The sequence below is a fragment of the Thunnus maccoyii genome, chromosome 21 (assembly GCF_910596095.1).
Source record: "Thunnus maccoyii chromosome 21, fThuMac1.1, whole genome shotgun sequence".
In the NCBI taxonomy this organism is placed as follows: domain Eukaryota; kingdom Metazoa; phylum Chordata; class Actinopteri; order Scombriformes; family Scombridae; genus Thunnus; species Thunnus maccoyii.
This window is the reverse complement of record NC_056553.1, coordinates 2,818,614-2,841,819: the sequence shown is the minus strand read 5'-3', so window position 1 is coordinate 2,841,819 and position 23,206 is coordinate 2,818,614. Positions and strand designations below refer to the sequence as shown.

Genomic DNA, 23,206 nt, shown 5'->3' with positions numbered 1-23,206 from the left:
AGTTACAGTTATAGTAAAAACATATTTCCAGTATGATGTTGGAAGGTTTTAACCTGTTTAGTATGTGTGTGTGTTTGTTTTCTATACTTATATACTTATACTCACTTACTTATATATATATTAGGGACATCAGAGCGAGGGACTGTGCCTCACACACACACACACACACACACACACACACACACACACACACACACACACACACACACACACACACACACACTTTAAATTAACCTAAACACAGCCGTAAACTCTCTGCTTTTGGTGTCGATATATTCCTTTTATCTTTAAACACACACTCTCTCTCCTTCAGGACTGTAAAATCCTGTTTCCATTTCTCACAGCCGAGCGCAGACGGCAGACCGGAGACCCACACGGCGCGGTGTGTTTAGGTGTTTGTTTCAGGTAAATCAGCCCGCGGCTGCCATAGCGACAGCAGACATTTCATTCATTCACCGTTACAGCCAAGAGAGTTGAGCTGTTCATCTTCACTAGGCAGGAGGAATGGCATGTTTACTGATAACGAGCACATACATAACATAGTTTGTTCCGTTTTTTTTTTTTTGCCAACAAATGCAGAAATAAGATTTTTTATCATTAGTGCAGACTGAGAGAGATACAGAAGAGGAGAAGAAGACAAAGAGGAAACCAGATGAAAAAGAAGACAGCAGAGATTCATAGAGGCAGAAATGCAGACTCTCTGAAACAGATAATGTGTTGTGGATGTGAATTATGTAAAGATTACTGTACTATAGATACTCTAACAATACATAAATATTGTACTGTACATGACAATATGACATTTAATCGCCTGTTTTCATCACATGTGAAGCTTAGTGAGCCGATTTCAGTCGGCCACATGTAGACAGTTATTCTGAGCATCACAGGTTTTTATGAAGTGAAGGTCTTGTTCATTTTGTGTGCAGATAATGTTAGGTGACTAACAGTTGGAGCACGCCAAGGTTTGGATGAACATGAAAGGCTTCTGGTTTAATCATCAGTACAAAAAGATGCTAAAAAAGCTAAAAATATCTGGTTCTTTAATAAAAAAAAGTTAAAGGTACAGACACGTGGGCATAAAACCTGAAGGAGAGAGGTCGACTACGACTCCCAGGGTGCATGTTGGTTAAAGGGGACGTACTCTGCACATGTCCAGCTCTATATTTATATTCTGGGGCTCTACTGGAATATCTTTGCATGATTTACAGTTAAAAACTCCTTATTTATCTTCTACTGGTCCTTTATGCAGCCCCTCAGTTCAGCCTCTGTCTGAAACAGGCTGTTTTAGCTCCTGTCTCTTTAAGGCCCCACCTCCTGATGAGCCCACTCTGTTCTGATTGGTCAGCTTCAGGAAGCTTCCTCCGACTCCGGAGGCTACGTAAACAAACTATAGTAGCAGGATTTCACTTCTTTTTCTCCTTCTTTACTCCAAATGTCAACTTCTCAAATCCATCCGTACATGTTGGAGCTGAATCACATCTGAAATATGGAAACACCTCAGCAACCACCTTAGCAACCACCTTAACAACCACCTTAGCAACCAAGGCCACAGAACAGACGGCCTTTATGGGCAGGTGCGAACAAACTGATGTCATCACGAGGAGGAAGTAGAGGTCACTTTACAAACGAAGCGTTCAGAGCAGGTTGAAGCCCTGAGTTTTGACTTGCAGGCAGCATCGCTACGTACGTTCACCTCAAGTTTTGGAACTTTGACCATGTTTAACATCCGACATCAGTTCAGTTCAACTCTCAGGAGCAACAAAGATTATTAGACGATTGGCGTTTATGGACACGTGTCAGAAAAGTCATTATTATAAACGTTAACCTCAGGTTTTGAAACTTTAAGCATGTTTAACATCTGACAGGATATAAATGACAGAAAATCACAAAAAGCAGAATATGTCTCATTTAAGAAAAAGTCCAATTACGAACATTTCACACATTTCAGCAGTTTTAATCACTTCAGTTTCAGATTCTGGGTCAATTTTCTGTGAATTCAGGGACAGAATTTTATTCCAAACTGCAATAACAAAGTGTTTTGAATATGCAACAACTCTTATTCACACGTCTGACTTGCTCCTTCTTCATGGCAATGATGTGATTTATTTGTTTATGTTTAACTTGAAGTGATTTAAGAAATGATGAGTATGTTTGTGGCTTTGCTACTTTTGCATCTTTGAAATAAAACATCACATTATGTAATTAAAAGTGAGGGTTATAACATAAACCCACTGGCAGATTTGTTTATTCTGTTCGATTCTGTTTGTAGAGACAGTAGAGAAAGATGCAAGATGCTTTGATGTCGACTGCTTCATAACAGATAAGAGAATCAAAGCAGAGCTGCTGTGTCCACCTGTCTCTGCAGGCAACACCTGTACATCTGTTAGCGGGGTCCTGAACTCTGCAGGGGTCAAAGGTCACCGGCTAGAGACTGCGAGGGGCAGTGGGGGTCACAGTCAGTTTTACAAGCTGTCATTACAGGGCAGCACACACACACACACACACACACACACAGCAGCTGTGGAGTACACCTGGCACTAATGCAGGAGAATATAGTTATAAACACACAAGCTCAGGTGTTTATAATAGCCAATGAGAGGTTTTAAGAGTTTGGGACAGAAGTCACACACACTCATATAGAGTCCCGAGTGTTTATTACGTAGTCTCATAGCTGACCTGACCTGAACCATTTCCAGTCCTCTGAATCCAATTTTAACCGCAGTCTGATTCTCTGGTGCTCATTACAGCCTCAGATTCAGCCTTCAAAATATATTTTGAAATATAAAAGAAGTGTGTAATGTGTTTGGCTCGTAGTGATGAACCTACAGAGAATTATCAGTGACTCTGCAGCTCCTCTCGGCTTTACGGAGCTTTATAGTGAGTTTCAGCTCATTGTTTATCTGTCCGGCTGCAACTTTTACTGTTCTGGTTCACTCTCAGCGTCTCATAGTGTCGTTTTCAGATAAAAAGCTGTAAAAAGCTGCTGTACACTACCTGCTCAGCATCAAACAGACACAGTTAGCTGTAGACTAGCTGGTGAACATAGTGGAGCATTTAGCAGCTAAAGAGCCAGATATTTCCCTCAGGAGTTGGTAGAGAATAAAAACACAGATATTATAACCTGACATTTCTCACTATACTCCACCCTCCAAGCCTCTGACTTTTAGGAGCTTTTTGGCTTCGTTGATTTGCCAAAGATTTAATTTGAATGTATGTTTGTTAAGTTTCTGTGACTGAAATCTGAGAAAAGCAGCCTGCATCTCTTGTATTAAACACATATAGAAACAGAAAATGAGACGTTTGCGGTTTAACAAGCAGGCAGGAGACAGTTTGGAAGGATTTATTAACCATCCAACAGTTAGCGTTAGCGTAGCCTCAGTGACTGCGCGCAGCACTCCAGAAAGTCTCGACTGCAGCTGCACGATTCACACCCCTGAACTCTGAACGAGATTAGCGTCAGACGACTGCCGAGCGTAGGCGTACCCGTGGCTAATGTTAGCAAGAACACACAACATGTGAATAAACATTTCTCCTCCTCTTCTTCTGGTGTGTCTGTCAGCTGAACACAGAGACATATCAACCTCCATTAACCCTGTAAGACAGCAAGCACGCCAACCCTCAAGTGTAAAAGTAAGAGAGCGTTACTGGGATCAGTAATAATGTGTTTCTGCCCAACACTGGTAGAGAATATGAATCTATAAACAAGCAGAATTACTCTATAAAACACTGTTCATTAATAATATGTAATAATATTGATTTTAAACCATTTTAAAATGGTTTAAAACGATATTTCTACCTCTCTCTGACGTTTTGAGAATGTGTGGTTACTTTGCTGACAGCGTCTACCGCATACTCAGAGCAAGTATCCTGTATATGAAGGGCAACTTTTAATGACTGCCCCTGTAAACACTCCAGTCTGACCTTTGACCTTGGCTGTTGACCGTGCCCACCTCCGCCAACTGATTCAAGCTTTATGAGACAGTAAAACCGGGTTTGGTGATTTATGGTGCTATTAAAGCTCAGGCCAGCTTTTTAATCATTACATAACCAAACACGGGGTCTATTAAAACAGAGTGCTGGAGCGGCTTAACAGCTTCTATTTACAGTGAGCTGTTTGTGTACCGAAAATAAATTACATACAACAGACCTGGAGGGAGAGGAGAGATAGGGCGAGAGATACAGAGAGGTGGAGAGGACAATAGCAGAGGAGAAAAACAAGAAGTTACAGCAGGGAGAGAAACAGGAAGCCAGCACATGTCTTAGCATTTAGGAGGCAAAAGGGTCAGTGATGGACTAGTTACTTAGAAAATGTAATAACTTAATAACACATTGCAAATTAATCCGTAATTACTCGTGGGATAAACAAATTATTGAGCTCTTGGTCAACAGAAGTGTGCACATTATTATTCTGCAACTCTGGGTTTGGTGAAGCTTTTTTATTTTAAATAACGAAAGGTCAATATTTGTTTGTTCAGAGAGTCTGTTGTTGTGTCTCAAATTGCACACTTTTGTATTTACACGTAACATTTTGAGCTCATAAGTGCGTTCACACTGAGGATTATGGAAAAATGCACTCAAAATGGTTAAAAAGTTGAGTGTGGAACTATGGACACTTCTCGCCCTCAATGGTCGCCATCTTGGCTACGTAGCGGAAGGGGAGGGACCACTTTTCCAACTGGAAATGGCGGCCGGGTACGTTGTAACTACGGTGAACATCACCACATTATACAAATGTAAGTTATACATGTGTGTTTTTTAGCACTAAGCATCACTATACTGTTGTTGGATATAAGCCATCAGTATGTTTTTTGGGTTAATTTAGCAGCCTGTAATGGTAATTTTGGTAATTTGGTAGCGCTAATGATAACGTTAACGCTAGCTAATGCTAATTTGAAATCGTCATTTCCGGTAAGTGCACAACGGCTGTGTTTGATTTGAGAAAACACTACCCTGTAGAAATTCGCGCACTACGCCATTAATATATAGTGTACACAGTAGAGATGTGCAGAGAGCCCAGTATTTGTATTTGTATCTGTATTTATTGAGGCAGAAAAATTATTTGTATTTGTATTTGTATTTGAATAAAAGTGGAAAGAGGTTTAAAAATCCTGTTTTTGTTTTCTATTACACTTTTAATTTTAGAAAATTACAATAAGTGTTCATGAAGTGTTCCCTTGGGAGCGCTTCATTTGTGTCAGTAGTTCAGCTTTATCTCTGGGGAACACCCCCAACTCTGGGAGTGATGTCCAAATTAGGAAATGTGCGTCATGTAGCAGGTGGATGTGACTCCCCTCGTTGAGACCTACTGATAGACGTCACAGCGGAGCAGAGGAGAGACACTGAGATAGTGATGTAACCAACCTGGTAATTAACATGATTTTTTTTCTTCCTGAAAACAAATAATTTTTAAAATATTTGCATGAAACAAATATTTGTAAAAAAAACCCACTATTTGTGCTTTGCTGAATAACGTATTTGTATTCGGGCACATCCCTAGATCACAGTGTACTACATGAAAGTGTACTAACAGAAACATGTGATTTGAGACACAGCTTGTGTTTGCTCAGAGTAAAGAGCAGTGAGCTGATGATATATGGACTAAACCAAAACTGTGTATATTTACAATGATAAAAACTGTATATGGTACGGAGAATTATGCTGTATATATTTGTCTATAAAGCAAAGATCTGTATGTGTCCAGCTGAGTTCTGGTATTTTACTGCTGACAGTAGAAACTGGATGGTTTGTTAATATAGAAGAAGAAAATCAGTCTGAGTGATGTCTGAATGATAGAAAATTAGTTCAATTTTGTTTCCTACAGTCCTTTTCATTGGGAACTGCACAATGCTTTGTTTAGTAGGATAAAAATAGATATTGATCTTGTAAACATGGATGATGCACAAAGACTGAGTTTGCTGTTCACATATGAAACATTCTGTATAAATTATCCAGTTAGTCAGAGAGAAGAGAAAAACAGCCTTTTATCAAGATCATCTGTAGATATCTAACAGTTCTTTTAAACAATTAATTTTTGTTTTGTATATGCTTCTGTATATGTATCACTGGAAGATGCATGTTTTGTTTGATAGTAGTGTCTGGTAATCCCATGTGGGATGTTCCAAATGTTTGGCATGACACACAAAAAAACCACTTAAAGGCAAATGTAATTGGTTACATGACTCATTACTGTCTTTACTCAGCTGTCAGCTCCATCAAATGTGACTTTTAAACAACTTCAAAACCTCAACACCCACATGTTACGTCTTCTGTACACATGTAGAAGAAGAAAAGGAGACGTTGTGGTTTAACAAGCAGCCGGCCGACAGTCTGGACGTATTTACTGACCATCAACAGTTAGCTTAATGTTACAGACTGCATGATTATGATCACAATCTACAGAGTGAATCAGTTCAGTTTTAATTTCTGGGTCACTTTTGAGTGAATTTGGTGACAGTGTCGTCACGTTTTGTTTACAACTTTAGCAACGAAGAATTTTGAATTTATTATTCGCTCTGATTCGCACCCGAGGCTCATGGGTATCGTAGTATTCTTAGCCGTCCACCAGAATCACGGACAAAATGTGATTTCTCAGAAACAAAGTTGAAATAATTGAAACTGGTGGTCAGAATATAAACCTACAGGATTATTACATTATTCAGAGAGTCCTGAGTTTCTGTTTTCAGTAATATGAGGAGATTGTTTAAAGAAAAATTTGAAATAGTAATAAAGACTGAGGAAAAACACTTCCAGAACCAGCAGCCCCTCCAACTTCACAACTATATTATTCTCACTAAACTAAACCAGCTGATTCCTGGATGTAGCTTTATCAGTGGCTAACGCTAGCAAACACAACATGCAGACAACCTTAGTTACCTGCAGTCACATTCCTCCTCTTTTAGTGGCGGCTAACTGCGTCCTTACAGCCTCCACACCAAGCTAACACATACTGAAGCAGTCAGTCCACTGATATCAACCCTCCATCAAACAAGTTATCAAAGTAACAGAGTCTTACTGGGATTAGTGACTGTAATTGTATTTGCTGAATTTAAAGTTGTAATCCTTACAAGCTAACGCAAATATAAACATGTGACCGCGTCTAGATTTGCTTTTTCTTCAGTAAATGTTTGTTCACCAACTTCCTGTAAACGTCAGTGACAAATAATATAATAATATATATAAAAAACAGGCTGTTCAGATTGTCTGTCCATCAGTAGAAGTTGAGATAAGTTTAGTCTGGATCACATTATTACATCATCCAGCAAAGATCTGCAATGATGAAAACAATCACATCAAATTACAGAAACTTTACAACAAACATTTCTACAGCAAAAACTGTTTGTTTGTTTATAAAAATCTGAATCTAAAAGTCCTGATTCTGGCTGATAAAGAAAGAGAGCGAGACAGAGAGAGAGAGAGAGAGAGAGAGCTATAAATAAACATAAGCTCAGTGTTAATATGTTGGTGTTAGACAAGGATTGAGTCCTGCGCAAAAGCAAAACAAACAGCTATCAGTGACCTGCAACCTGAGATCAGACTGGAACGCTGCTGCAGCGCTCAACCATTCTGTCTGTCTGTCCACCTCTGTCTTTCACTCTGACTCTTCTCTCCAATATCTTGACTTTAATTTGGCTTTTACACTTATTAGATAAGTTAATTCTGTAACACTGGTTGGATTATCAGGGATTTCACCAAAAATCTACTTGACAAATGTAACTGAGTCAAAATCATAAGTGTTTGAGACCAAATCTGAATCACTGTCAGAGGTCACGACCAAGGCATAAAAGTTACTGTCTGAGCCTTTAAGGTCATGTAGAAATCAAGAGTCATGTGCAAATCCTAAAGGTCATGTCGGAATTACACAAGTCATGTGCAAGACATGAAGGTCATGTCAGAATCATGATTAGAACTGAGTCCAGATCAAAAAATCATTTCTGAGTCATAAAAGTCCAAAAAACTGAGTGCCGGAGTCATGTTTGAGTAGAAGTAGTAGTCAGTATCACAAAGGTCATGTCAGAGTCACACAAATGACTTTGAAGTCTTAAAAGGTCATGTCTGAGTCATGTGCAAGCCATGCAGGTCCTGCTGGAGTCCTAAAGGTAATGTTTGATCAGAACAAGTCATGTTCAAGTCAAAAAAGGGATTTCTGAGTCAAGATCAAAGGTCATGTCAGGGTCATGAAAGTCTGAGTCACACAAGTCATGTCTTGAGTAGAAAAAATCATGTCGATATCATGAATGTCATGTTGGAGTCACACAAGTCATGTACAAGTCACAGAGGTCATGTTTGAACCATAAAGGTCATGTCCGAGTTAAACAAGTCATGTGCAAGACATGATGTCAGAATCATGACTGGAACTGAGTCGAGATCAAAAGTCATTTCTGAGACATAAAAATCAAAAAGTCTGAGTCGCCGGAGTCATGTTTGAGTAAAACAAGTCACGTCAGTATCACAAAGGTCATGTCAGAGTCACACAAGTGACTTTGAAGTCTTAAAAGGTCGTGTCCGTGTCATGTGCAAGCCATGCAGGTCATGTCAGAGTCCTAAAGGTTATGTTTGAAGTCATGTTCAAGTCAAAAAAGGGATTTCTGAGTCAAGATCAAAGGTCATGTCAGGGTCATGAAAGTCCAAGTCACACAAGTCATGTTTTGAGTAGAAAAAATCATGTCGATATCATAAATGTTGGAGTCATGTACAAGTCACAGAGGTCATGTTTGAATCATAAAGATCATGTCCAAGGTAAACAAGTCACGTGTAAGTCACGGAGGTCATGTCAGAGTCATAAAGGTTTCATTGAAGAGGTGATCTTTGAGTCAAGATCAAAAGTCATATCTGAGTCATAAAAGTTCAAGTCACACAAGTCAGATCTGATTTTTAAAATATAATATCACCAAGTGGTCATAAAGGTTATATCAGAGAGATAAAGGTTATGTTTAACTCACAGAGAGCAGATCTGAGTCCTTACAGACGTGTCCGAGTCACACGGGTCATATTCGAGTAGAACAAGTCTTGTCAGAACCACAGAAGTCATATGAGTCATATCCAAGTCACTAAGGTCAACTCTTGTGTTGTTCTGTATATCTGGATGACCATGTTTCACAGCCAACTTGTTTCTGATCAGGTTGCCCTTGAGCCAGGCAGCCTGAATGTGAAGCAGGAGGTTAAACGCCCAGCAACACCTTGACTAGACTACACAGACAGAGAGAGAGAGAGAGAGATCGAGCTGTACTTGAACTAAGCTGCTGACTAACCATATTCAGGTATCAGCAGCACCTTCCTGCTGGTACATTATTTAACTACCTATCTGGGTCGCGCTCTGGCTAAAACATATTGTTTGAAATAATAAATAATCATTTCACATTCATGTTGCTGAGCCAGCGAAGAGGCTCACCCAAAACAACACCAGCATGAATAATTTAGATGTCAAAATATTACGTATTGAACAAAAAAAAAACAAAGCAGCCATGTCTATAACTGGTAGTGAAAACGCCTGTGTGTGTAAAAGTACTGGACCAGACTCATTTATTCTAACTGCAGCCACAGTATTAGTCAGTGATGACGAAGAGCAACGTCAACAACTGGGAGATCTGATAATGATGCGATCAAATATCTGATGGTATTTATCATGTTATCATGTGATATCTAACCTTTTACCACCACATGTCTTCTGTGGGACGCTCGCACTATTTAAAGCTTTCACGGATAGCGAACGCTATGAGCAGCGACACGAATATGAACATCTAATCTACGTGTTGATAGATTAGACTCATTTTCAAAGAGAACGCCTCGTTGTAAAAGATAATCCAGGCGCTGTCAGTGCTGCTGTGATGGCTGTTAAAGGGTCATTCTGTGGTTTCACTCTAAATCCCGTCTGACCAAACCTAATCTCCAAAATATCTCCAGTTAAACCTGCAGCACTGCTGGTCTTTACTGGTTTGTAATGTTGAAAAGACAGAGAGGGAAGTGCAACAGCTTCACCTGCGTGTGTGTTAATGCATGCAATTCTGCAAAAAACCCTAAATTATGTTCAGTAAAACTATTTTTAACTTTCAATACCAACAATTTTAAAGTTATTTCTTTCTACAACAATATCTATGTATGGCAAGTACAGCCATGTATGGCCACATGGGGGCAGCAGAAACAAGTAGTGAACACAACTCTGACATATCATCATCTTTTAAGTTGATATGTTGAACTTGTTAGCAAACAGTTGCTTATTTCCACATCCAGCAGGTACAACATGTATGTCAATAATTACTTGTGGGGTTCCTCAAGGTTCTATTCTTGATCCTTTGTAGTTTCAGTCTGGTTAAAGCTGCTTAAAATTATGTTTTTTGTCCACTTGTTTTCAGCAGAATAGTCTCTAAACATGACTTCTGTCATATTATCAGTTTATAGAGTAGTTGTGGCTAACATGTTAGCAAACAGTTGCTTATTTCCACATCCAGCAGTTACGGAGCAACATTATCATTCATGTGGAGTCGTGTTTCTGTCCACCTGGTGAATGTGAGTCCAATATTCACTCTCTTTTAGCTCTGTTTTTACTCTCTACCAACTCCTGAGGGAAATATCTGGCTCTTTAGCTGCTAAATGCTCCACTATGTTCACCAGCTAGTCTACAGCTAACTGTGTCTGTTTGGTGCTGAGCAGGTAGTGTACAGCGGGTTTTTACAGCTTTTTCTCTGAAAACGACGCTATGAGACGCTGAGAGTGAACCAGAACAGTAAAGTTGCAGCCGGACAGATAAACAATGAGCTGAAACTCACTATAAAGCTCCGTAAAGCCGAGAGGAGCTGCAGAGTCTCTGATAATTCTCTGTAGGTTCATCTCTACGAGCCAAACACATTACACACTGACAGATCAGACTGTGTTATGATTAAATAAATATAGATTATGGTCAGGATGGGGGAGAGATTAGGGAAAACTATAGTTGTGGTTCAAAAGAGGTGAATATTATTTGCAAGTGGTGAACTGTCTGGAATACAGAGATGACTGTCAGGACTCAAGAACATTTGATTACTACATTGAAATTGCAAAAATATTTAAGAATCCCATAAAAGTTTAGTCTGATAAAGAAAAAACCTATTAAACCTCCAACAAAACATTTCAATAAGACAACACAGTCATCATATGCTGTGCTGTGATTGGTCTTTGCCTCTTCTGTCGTTTTCAAACCAAATTTCTCCTGAACTACCATTAAAACCACACTGACTGGGTCAGATCGTTCAGCAGGTTCAGGAAAAGTTCGAATCATGCCGGGAAGCTGTTTCCATCGTTCGCTGACAGTTTCCAAACATCTACAGCGAGTTTAAGACCAACAAGATGTAACGTGAAGAACAAGAGGATGAAGATAGAAAACGTGGGTCTGTTCTAGTCTTTTCTTTTCTACGTTGGATGTTCATGTCAATAAATAGCAGAAAGAAATAAAGTGAGATTTTACAGAGGGAGAGAGAGGTCATCACACACACACACACACACACACACTGGAAACAAAGCTTGATGTTAAAGTGTTGTGAAAGCAGTGATGCCCCCCCCGCCCCCCCCCCCCCTCTACTGTCCCGACTCCCCCAGCAGCCTCTCATCTCACACAACACTCTCTCGCTCTCTTTCCAAGTTGACATCAGCCGTTTTGGGGGGAAAATATGCTCCTGAGTTTTGTTCTATTTACGCTGCCCTTTCACAGTAGGTCAGTGTGTGTGTGTGTGTGTGTTTGCTTCTGTGTGTGTGTGTGTGTGTGTTTGCTTCTGTGTGTGTGTATGTGTGTGTGTGTGTGTGTGTGTGTGTGTGTGTGAGAGAGAGTGATGAAGGTGGAAGCTAAACTCTGATTAAAGTCATGTTGGCGACAATTAACAGCCTTTCAAAGCTGACGCCCCGAGCCCTGTGGGACTGTGTGTGTGTGTGTGTGTGTGTGTGTGTGTGTGTGTGTGTGTGCGCATTTGCATGTTTCACCTCATGGCTAACCGGCTCCTGCTGCATGCATACACAGAGAAAGAGAAGCTAGATCCGAACAGAATAGAGCTGCTTGTTTGTATAACGACACATTTTACTGATTAATGTTTATGTTGTCGTACGATTTTGTGTAATTCCTCTGAAAACATGAATATAATTAAGTTTTAAAATGCAATAACAGCAGAGTATCAGAGTATCCAGAGGGGCTTGAAGACATTGAAGACATTTCTCTTCTCATCCAGTTCTGCTGAAGAACCAGAACTGAAGAAACCTTTTGATTCAAGAAATCTAAAGTGAACCCTTCTGGATCTACAAAGACCTGGATGACTGGGAGGCTTCAATAAAACAAAATAACAAGGAAGTGCTTCGACTCTCAACTTCCTGTCTGCACTAGAAGTAGAGGTTTGTGTACAATCACATCTGCTGCTTGTGATCATCTTGTGCCTCCATTTAAGGGTTAATTAAAGCTGGTGATGTCAACAAATCTAATAACCAGACGTGCAGCGTTGTGGCTCCTTGATGTGGTTTTAATAGTGTTTGGACAACAGAGGTCTACAGCACACACTCTCTATTTCTCTCTTTAGCGTCGTCAGGTTACCCCGGGATTCCACCGGGCGCGTGTGCGCCGCGTTCCGGCTGCGACGCGGTTTTGCTCCGTCCTCTGCACAGCGCCCTATTCCACCGGGAGCGTGTCAGAGGCGGAGCATCTTCACTGTGGGGAAGCGTTCTGCTGTTTAAAGTCAGTTGCACTCAGTAATTACAGCAGCCTAGTCAAAGCTGATAAAGTGCCTTAAGGCTACCGTAATTACTGCAGAAGCAGGGCAACTAAACTGCCCAATTTTGCTAACTTGCTCAGCTTTCGTTGATTTGGTCATTTTCCTTGATTTTTGTGCTTCTGCTATGGTTCAGTAGCTTGGTGGAATTTAGGGGTCAGGCTAACCCATTGTTGCTAACTTTGAAGCTAACCCCCTTCACTTTTCTAGCAGTTGGGGAAACAACAGACTTTTCTTGGTCTTGAGAAGCTGCAGACACACTGTAGTCTCTACTGAACATTTACCGCCAGACTGACAACTTCCTGTTAACCTTTTCTGCCGCTCGCTCTCTCACCCAACCACTCACTCACTCGCTACGCACACATATTACATACTGCCATATTCCTTAAAAGCAGCTACGCTACCAAGAGTTTCCATGGCAACAACACAGAGGTTAACTCACATTTCAGAACAGCGTTACAGAGAGACGACCAAATGCTATTGATTTCCAAATGAATGGATATTTAGCGTTATTTTTGGCATTAAAAAATATTTTTTTGGCCTGGTGAGGGTTCTCATACTATGTACTATTATAGGAGAAACACTGTGGATGAACCATTTTTAATGGTATGAAACAAAAATTCATTCATTATTGTATTAATAGAGTGATTTTTCTTTGTAAGATTGTTAAACAAACATATTTTAGAGGCAGGAGGGTAAAACTCTTCACAAGATAATAGCAAAGATTACAGAAAAGTCTGCAAAAGTAGAAACATTTTAGTGCTGCAAACCGTGTTTTTGATGTTTCAGATATTTTTTCGATCCTGTAAATTAACTTGTGACTCCTCAGATTTATCTTGTGACACTTTTGTGAGTCCCAACCCTCATGTTGGGAACCACTGTAGTACAGGGACATGGAGAGAGAGAGAGAACAGGTGCACAACATGATTAAAGAGGAGAGGTGATGATGAACTGAGTCAGCACAGGTGTACTACACACACACACACACACACACACACACACGCAGCACGACACAAATCTGTCATTTCATGTTAGATACAAAGAGAGGAGAGAGGAAACTAAACATCTCCTCTCCCTCTTCTTCTACTCCTCCTGCTTCCTCAATACACACACACACACACGAACACACACACACACACACACACACACACACACACACACACACACACACACACACACACACACACACTTAAACACACACACACCAACACACAGTGAGACATTTTAGCTTTATGAGTTCTGTTCCTGAAGGAGATATTAGACTGAAAAATGTGACAACAACACACACACACACACACACACACACACACACACACACACACACATTCACACACTCACACACACACATTCACACACACACACACACACACACACACACACACACACACACACACACACATTCACACACTCACAAACACACACACAAGGTGTCTTTGGCTCAGTTGGACTTTTGTCCTGTGAATAGATGAAGAGAGACAGGAGGCACACACACACACACACACACACACACACACACACACACACACTCACACACACAAACTTGCATCACTTCCACAGATGCACACATACACACTAACACACACACTAACACACACTCACACACACACTAACACACACACACATGAATATACAACCTTTTAGCACTAACACACACACACACACACAGCGTTGCAGAGTGAGAAAAACGCCGGACCATAATGCACTGCCTGAGGCCTCCAATTCTATGTGAGGGGACCCTCTTACTGTGTGTGTGTGTGTGTGTGTGTGTGTGTGTGTGTGTGTAATGAATTGAGCCAGTCCATCCATTACAAAGATACTGTTTATATATAGAGACACACAGTCTGTGTTCATGAGCTCAGAGATTCACAGCACAGAAACCTGATTTATTCATATTATTAATACTTTTCATTTACATGTTTGCATTGAATCAACTTTTATCATATTTTTGTTGAAGTATTTTTAGCTTCTTGTGATGATTACAGTTGTTAAGAAGCTGGAGATCATGTTCCAACATTTGACCTGATGGATCCAGTTTTGGTGTTTACTGCTGCTGCTGCTGTATGAAGGCGGAAGTTTTATTATTATTTGAGCTCAGAGTCACATGATCCTGTAATACTGAATGTGACCACAGCCCAGAGCTGCTCCTGGAGGGTTTGTGATGGTGGTGTTTGTGCAAAAAACAACTCTGAGACTTCATGATTTATGTTATGGAAATATCAAATCCAGAAGATGTTAATAAGTGTGAAAAGCACAGTGTTTCCCCTACAATTGTACAGGCCAGATGGGGGTTCTTGTTGGTGCAGCTGGCCAAATAAATCCTTTTTTGAAGGCCAAAAATAACATCAAATATCCATTAATTTGGAAATCAATAACCAATAGTGTTTGGGAAACTCTTCTGCTATCAGAGACCCTTTAAATTACTGCAGAGTGAGAGCGTGTGGGATGCAGGTTAGCTAACGTGAGCATGGCGCCGCCTACAAAGAGAAAAAGCTCTAACGCAGGCGACAGACAAACAAATATAGAGTCAAGCAAAAATACAGATGGAGAAGAAGTGAGAGGGGCAGGTTATTAAGTCATCCTCTCCTTGTGACCACTTTGTTTTAAGTCTTGAATATAACGAGCAAACCAAACATTCAATGCAAATATAACCTGCCCGAAGCAAACATGCCGTCCCACGCATCTCGTCCCTTTAGGGGTTTTTTTTGGTGCGTACCACCAGGCCTGAAAAAAATTCTAGGGGAAACACTGAAGTATCAGGAGAATCTGATCATATTCCTCCCAGTGGTTTCACATCATTCCACTGGTCAACAGGTGGCAGTAAAACACAGAAATGCACCAACAAAAGCAGAGAAGAAGAACAACGCAGGATTCAAAAATAAGCTTTGCAAATGTTTTATGAGAAAGGAAACGTGTTCAACAACGAGTTTATACTGAATATAAAAACACAACTTATATATAATAATATATCTGGAAGTCACAACTTTCAGCCAGTAATGTATCAGAGGAGCAGCCATGTTTGTCGTTGTCATGACGTCAGACCACGATCACCATGGAGATAAGTGATTTTAACTTTTAAGTGTTTTTATCTTTATCATTACTTCAGTTATATGCAGAAGAAACTCTCTGTTGTGCTTTTGTTTGTTAGTTTTACTGGTGAATATGAGGAGAAGTGTGTCATGTGTAGGTTTTTGTTTTATGACAAAACCAAATAAACAAAACTTTTGTTTGTTTACAAGAAAACTCTGCAGTGTACCTTTAAATAAATGTACTTATTTATGTTCCACTGCTGTCTTTATTCTCCAGAACAAAGTCAGAGAAAAGGCGACATAGATATTTAAAATATACAATCTTATGCTGAGACGTGTCAGTGGATTTTCAGCCTATTAATTATAAATAAATATAAGATATAAATATGTGAGGTGATACTTCTTGACACCTTTTTTCCTCACTTTCTTCTGAAGAACATAAACACAGTTTTTGTTTTCAGGAGAAACACTCTTGTTTCCTCTTTTGTTTGGCCCTTTAGAAAGTTCATCATATTTTATTTAAATGTGTAATTTCTGAGTGTTTATATATATATAAATATTATATATATATATATTATTGTTCATTTCTCTGCTCACACACACACACACACGGACCAGCTGAGAGATCTTTAGATGGTAACCTCGAGGGGAACAACAGCTGACTCACACACACACACCTGAGCTTGTTTACATCAGACACAGGTACACGTTTGTGTGTGTGTGTGTGTGTGTGTGTGTGTGTGTGTGTGTGTGTGTGTGTGTGCGTGAGCGAACTAGAAAACCCCACAGTCAGATGAACAGACAATAAGTCAGATCTCCTTCCTACCTCCTCCTGCTCCTCCTCCTCTTCTTCCTCAGAGTCCTCACTCTGGTCCTCCTCCCCATCCTCCTCCTCCTCCTCTTCCTCCTCTGGAAACTCCACATCCGACTCTCCGGGGGCGATGGGGACGCTGATGGTCAGGTTGGGGTTCGTCATGTAGCTGTCGTCCTCCGGCACCACGTACTTCTCTACGTGACGACCTGAGAGGCAAACAGACAGATATGAAGAAGATGCACAAACACTACGCTACTGGTTCTGGGAGTCAAGTCTTAAAAACTCCTTATTGTGTGTTCAAGATGCTCAGACATTTGAAAACGTTGATAAATTGACTTGGTTGTGAAGAAAATCCTGCACACTGTCCATAAATTGGACTCAAATCTGTATAAATTTCTCCTGATTCTCAGAGTTCCTACACATTTAATGTTGTGCATACATCATTTCTGCTGTGTGACTCTCAAATCTCAGATGTCCCAGCGTCCTTGAATGCCACAACTGTAATCCATCACTGATAACAACCGCAGTACGATGCAGGATTTTAGAGATGTTACTGTACTAGTGTTACCTATGACGGCTCCGTTGGCCTCGGTGTGGATGGTGCTCAGACGTTTGAGTTTCATCATGGCTTTCGCCTCCTTTCGCTTCTGACGACGACGCTTCAGATTCCCGTTGAAGAAATCCACCACCTGCATCACACACACACACACACACACACACACACACACACACACACACATATAAACTGTCTGCGCTCTACAAGACAGTCACACAGGTGTACATACAGGTGCGCCGACTGTCAGACAGTCTGTATATCTGACACAAGTACCTGTCTGCGGCACCAGGCGAGGCCTCTGGTGATCCTGTGGATGGCGATTTGCAGGTTGTTCATTTCTCCGTCGTCGTCCGGAGCCGACAGGTTGTCCGAGCTGAAGCTGCTGAGGAGCAGAGCCAGGAAGAGGTTCAACAGCTGGAGACAGAGGAAGAGAGAGAGGAAGAGTCAGGACTTGTGTGTTTTGTGTCAGTTTTACCAGTAAGTCGGATGCAGTTTTATAAGCATTAAAAACCTCAGTTTGAGAGACGGGAACACAGCAACAGCTGTTATATACCTGCGCGGAAAAATTACACCATTATCTACAAAAACACATCAGCTTGTGCAGCTACACTGGCAGCAGATTGTGTCAGGTAGCCTCAGTGGACATCAGAGCAGCAAATTAAGAGTCTACAGACACGCCAGCAGCTCTGAGAGGCTGTACTAGCGGTGCTTTAAGCTAAATGCTAACAATGCTAGCATGTTGATGATTAGAAAATAACATGTTTACCATCCCCACCGTGTTAGTTTAGTGTCCATGTTAGCATGTCATAAGCTAAAGCAAAGTATTGGACAGTCTGAAACAGTTTACACTTCATCCTTTGGGGACCATGAATCACACTAATCTAATGATAAATCCAATAATTATTGAGAAATTTAAAAAACATAAATGTCCACCTCATGGTGGCGCTAGAGGTAAATTAAATGATCGCCAAGGTCATTAGAATACGTCATCCGGGAACCATGAATGTCTGAACCAAGTTCTGTATCAATCCATCAAGCGGACGTTGAGATATTTCACTGAATAAGTGAAAACTTTGACCTGCTGGTGGAACGAGAGGAAAAGACAGAAGATCACATTCATTCATCTGAACACTTTCATCCACAGCAACGTTCACATTAAGTCACCAACGATTATCAAAGTCATGAGACACCATCTTCTGAGGAGTTTATACAGCAGATTTCATGGCGATCTATCCGACAGTAGTCAAGATATTTCACTCTGAACTATAAATATCAACCTCATGGTGGCGCTAGAGGTAAAGGCAGAGTATCATCAAAGTCAGTAGGATTTATCCTCTGTGGACAACAAACGTCTGGAGAAAATTTCATGGAAATCCATCTGATAGCTGTTGAGATGTTTCAGTCTGGACCAAACGACAGGCTAACGTTGCTACGCTGTTAACATGCAGCTACATCATCAGTATGTTGTCCAACATGTTCAGATTGTGTCTGTGATGAAAACTTCAGCTTCTATCCGCAGCGACGTGCGTTAACATCTGTAGGACTCAGACTGATGATGAAATGCTTGTTTGAGCTTCACACAGAAACTGAAGGAGCAGAAATAAATAAACCAGGAAACAAATCACAAGAACATCATCATCTTCAGTCTGTTTCCTCCTCCTCCTCCTCTCTCTCGCTATATATCTCTATCTTTGGTCACACTCTCTCTCTCTCTCTCTGTGGTGTCACAGTTTCCAGTGCAGGTAGATGAATAATGCCTGAGACTCTCGGTAACTGATCACTAACTTGGAGAGCTGCTCTTAGCCAGATTAGCTTCTCTTTAACCACTGCTGAGTGTGTGTGTGTGTGTGTGTGTGTGTGTAGGTCAGGTGGATTAAGTAGCAGCTTCTTCCTCTGATTACAGCCAGCGGACCTCACGCCTGCAGGCTCAAAGGCCCTTCAGCAGAACGCTCCATACGCTGCTGCTGCTGCTGCAGAGAAACAGGAAGCAGCTCCTGGCCTTTGGCTAAAACTTTATTTTATATGTTAAATATCCCAGAAACACAAACATCTTCACACATCAAGTCTCAAGCTTGAAAAGTTTAAAATTGTTATTTTTTTCTACAATTTAAGTACGATATCTTGTGTATTGTAGTGTTTTTAGACTTTAACTCCTAGCTGCCATGTTAACACCAAACCTGGTTCCGGTAATCAGGGTGGAGGATTAGAGATTTTTTGGACTTTAACTTCTTCTAACCACATTTTTACATGTATGTATATGTATAAAAAAGACAGCTAAAGTATCAACAGAGCGGCTGGTCCTTGTATTTAAAATAATTACATCCAAAATTGCATCAGGGAGTCAAAACTCACACCTCTTCAAAATAAAAGTTTGCCAAAATGTTCATCTTCATCTGTTACAATAATAAAATAAATTCATCAGTTATGAGTGTGCGACTTTTCCACTTTTTTTATGTCTGCCTGCGAGCCAGAGCTTCACTAGAACAGCTGTGTGATTTTCTTTTATTTTGGAAACGTAAGTCTAACACAAAGTAAAAGTAAAATATAAAAATAAAACCAAGAAAAATTCCTTCACTAATACAGTTAAAATAAGTGAGAGAAGAGAAATCATGTGTACACAGGTTTATCAGGTCACTATATTACATGTGATTACTTGTGTAACCTGGTTTCTCTGAGTAATCTGGACTGTGTTTGAAATCACTTCCCATTTCCTGTTCCGAACACCGCTGCACAAAAAAACATGTTTCTATGCAGTCTAATCATCGCCTTGTTGCACGGCCTGTTGGCATCTACGTCCTATCGGTCCTAAACTTATTCATGTTGTTGTCTCCTGACTAGATGCCTGCTTGTGTTGTATGAGTCTCAGATGTACGTTGCTTTGGATAAAAGCTTCTGCTAAATGAAAACATGTAAATTTACTATATTTACAGTGTATTTGAGTGGTTTTGTGTGTAAATTTATCTGCTGTATTTTGCCTTCAAACGTGTCTGTGACGTGCACGAACAATCACAATGTGCTGTATTTTATAGAAGTGAAAATTACTGTATTGTTAATTATAGTATAAATAAAACACAGTATAAATAACTTGAACACAAACTGACAATTATTAGTAAGATTATAAAATCTCAATTTAATGTTTTAATGTTTTGAGAAACTATCTAGTGGAACAGTGAATGAGTGAACGGATACTTGGATTGAGGATTGTTGCTTTAAATGCTCCAAATGTTACTTTCTGTTAGTTTCACTCTTTGATTGGATGATGTTAATTGTAATTGATTGATCTGCTTATTGGAAAAGGATGACAGGCTGCGGTGTTGTTTTAATGGTACTGTAAAAAACAAACAAACAAACATTCCCACCGCTGATGCACAAACATACATGTATTGATGACAAGGCAGTGACATTACACACACACACACACACACACACACACACACACACACACACACACACACACCCCGCAGGCTGGATTCCCACAGCTGGTTGGTTGTTATGTAACAACTCGACTGGATCCAGCAGCTTCCCAGTTTCAGGTTGTGTAAGAGGAAACCGGGCCAGTGGGTCAATATCTAACACCAGGAAGTAACCTTTGACCTGTGCGTGTGTGTGTGTGTGTGTGTGTGTGTGTGTAACATAAAACAGGTTGTGTCATGTTGTGTAAATTAATTAAGAAACACACTTAATGTTTTTTTAAAGAATTTATACTTAAATGTTCACTTTTTACACCACTACATTAGGAAAATAACATTTTTACTTTCATTTTATGATAAATTACAAAAGTAGGTTTTAATCTGCTTTTATTTGCATTTTGAAATCTGCAAATATATTTTATAACTTTGCTAAAAAACTGCTGAACATTTATATGTTAGAAGCTCCAGATTACTTTTATTACTCTGTTAAATAAACAAAACAGCAGCAGTTGAGTCTCAATTTTAACTGCTGAGTTTTATTTTCTATTTTATTGTATTTTAGTCCTTTAACGAAGCTGATTTCTTTAATTTAAACCTTACATAATTGATTATTTAATTAATTTTAATTATAAAACAGATTCAATACATTAATTATTGGTGTGTGTCAAAGTGAATTAATTTTTATCTTAGAATTGGCATCTTTTTAATTAAAAAAACAACAATTAAATCGTAGTTTAAAACACAAAATACTAAATAAAACTGCAAATAAATTCATGAATCAAACTTTTTTTGATTAAAACCATTTCCAACCAAAACTTTTCCACTCGATATATTTAATATTAGATACTTTAACATTATTACAGTATTTAAAATACATGTTTAAAAGTTTTAAAAGAGGTAGTTTTAGTTTGACTTGAGCCAATATTGGGTATTGTAATCAATACCTACATTACACAATGTGTGTGTGTGTGTGTGTGTGTGTGTGTGTGTGTGTGTGTGTGTGTACTGCACGTGACACAGTATAAAGTGTGTGTGTGTGTGTGTGTGTGAAAGAGGAAAAAAAACGTGTGTGTGTGTGTGTGTGTGTGTGTGTGTGTGTGTGTATTGATCCCAGCTGGTGGTGTGTGTGTTGTGTGTTGTGTTATAGATCGGTGTCCAGCTGTCACATGCTCGCTCTCACTGTTCCAAAATGACGGCATCTGATTGGCTAAAGCCCGGACCCAAACACCAATAGATCAATGCTGTTGATTGGTTAACATGGCAACATGTCCTAACAGCTCGACCAATGACCTTGCTGCTAAAAGCAAATAACACATCAGTGACAGAGCTGAAGATAGAAGACTGTCTTCATCCGTTTCATCTGTTCACTCGTTTAACCTGCTGATACGCACAAATAATCAGCAGCTTCACTTTATTTTGTTAATATAAAAATAACCACTGACTGTCCTAAAACTCACATATAAAATGTTTTCTTTTCTTTTCTTTTACTTTTATTATCCTCTCTCTTCATTTATAATCTGCTTTGTTCAAAATGTATTTTAAGCTGTTTTTTTTTTTGTTGGCTTGTTTTCATCAGAAACAAGTAGTAACCTTCAACTTGTTAGCAAACAGTTGCTTATTTCCACATCCAGCAGTAACAACATGATCATCACATTGATAATGTCAATAATTACTTGTGGGGTTCCTCAGGGTTCTATTCTTGATCCTTTGTAGTTTCAATCTGGTTAAAGCTGCTTGAAATGATGTTTTTTGTCCACTTGTTTTCAGCAGAATAGTCTCTAAACATGACTTCTGTCAAATTATCAGCTTATAGAGTAATTGTGGCTAACATGTTAGCAAACAGTTGCTTATTTCCACATCCAGCAGTTACGGAGCAACATTATCATTCATGTGGAGTCGTGTTTCTGTCCACCTGGTGAATGTAAGTCCAATATTCACTCTCTTTTAGCTCTGTTTTTACTCTCTACCAACTCCTGAGGGAAATATCTGGCTCTTTAGCTGCTAAATGCTCCACTATGTTCACCAGCTAGTCTACAGCTAACTGTGTCTGTTTGGTGCTGAGCAGGTAGTGAAAACGACGCTATGAGAGCACTGAGAGTGAACCAGAACAGTAAAGTTGCAGCCGGACAGATAAACAATGAGCTGAGACTCCGTAAAGCTCCGTAAAGCCGAGAGGAGCTGCAGAGACACTATTGTTCTAAAAATATCGATCATAGCTGCTTTAAAGAGTAACATCTCTTTAAAGCATCTTGTTTTTGCTCCTCACCTTGCTGCAGTGATGTAGAAGTGTACACCGGGGTGTTTCAGTACACTGTGACATCACTGTTGGGTTAAATATTAGATATCTGCAGAGGTGTCGAGATAAGTAAATCAAACCTTTATTCTGACAATCTGCTGAAGGATTTTAAGCATTTTAAATCTACCAGAGAACAAAAAGTATAAAAGTAAATTACTTTAAAAGAAATATCTTCCTATGTTTTGGACTCTGCAGCTGCTCCTACAGACGTCACAGCAGTTTTGATCCAAAATCTGATTCGAAAATCAATAAAAGTGAACAAATCTAAAATGTTAAATGTATGAATTGAGTTCTATAAGGTCTAACCTTTAACTTTTCCCTTCATTTTCTGCACGGCAACAGAATATGAAGCTCTGTGATTGGTCGGTTCTCAAGTTTTATCAGA

General features: G+C 39.7%; 1 protein-coding gene across 4 annotated transcripts in view; it reads right to left on the bottom strand.

Moving 5' to 3' along the window:
• Window positions 1–23,206, bottom strand: part of LOC121887820 (sodium channel protein type 4 subunit alpha-like) — a 247,671-nt gene that overhangs the window by 56,186 nt on the left and 168,279 nt on the right. For all 4 annotated transcript variants that reach the window (XM_042398864.1, XM_042398865.1, XM_042398866.1 and 1 more), the window contains 3 exons: window positions 17,389–17,529; window positions 17,128–17,248; window positions 16,572–16,765 (listed from right to left, as the gene is read on the bottom strand). In XM_042398864.1, the coding sequence (XP_042254798.1) occupies window positions 16,572–16,765; window positions 17,128–17,248; window positions 17,389–17,529 (456 nt within the window). The remainder of the gene's footprint in view (window positions 1–16,571; window positions 16,766–17,127; window positions 17,249–17,388; window positions 17,530–23,206) is intronic.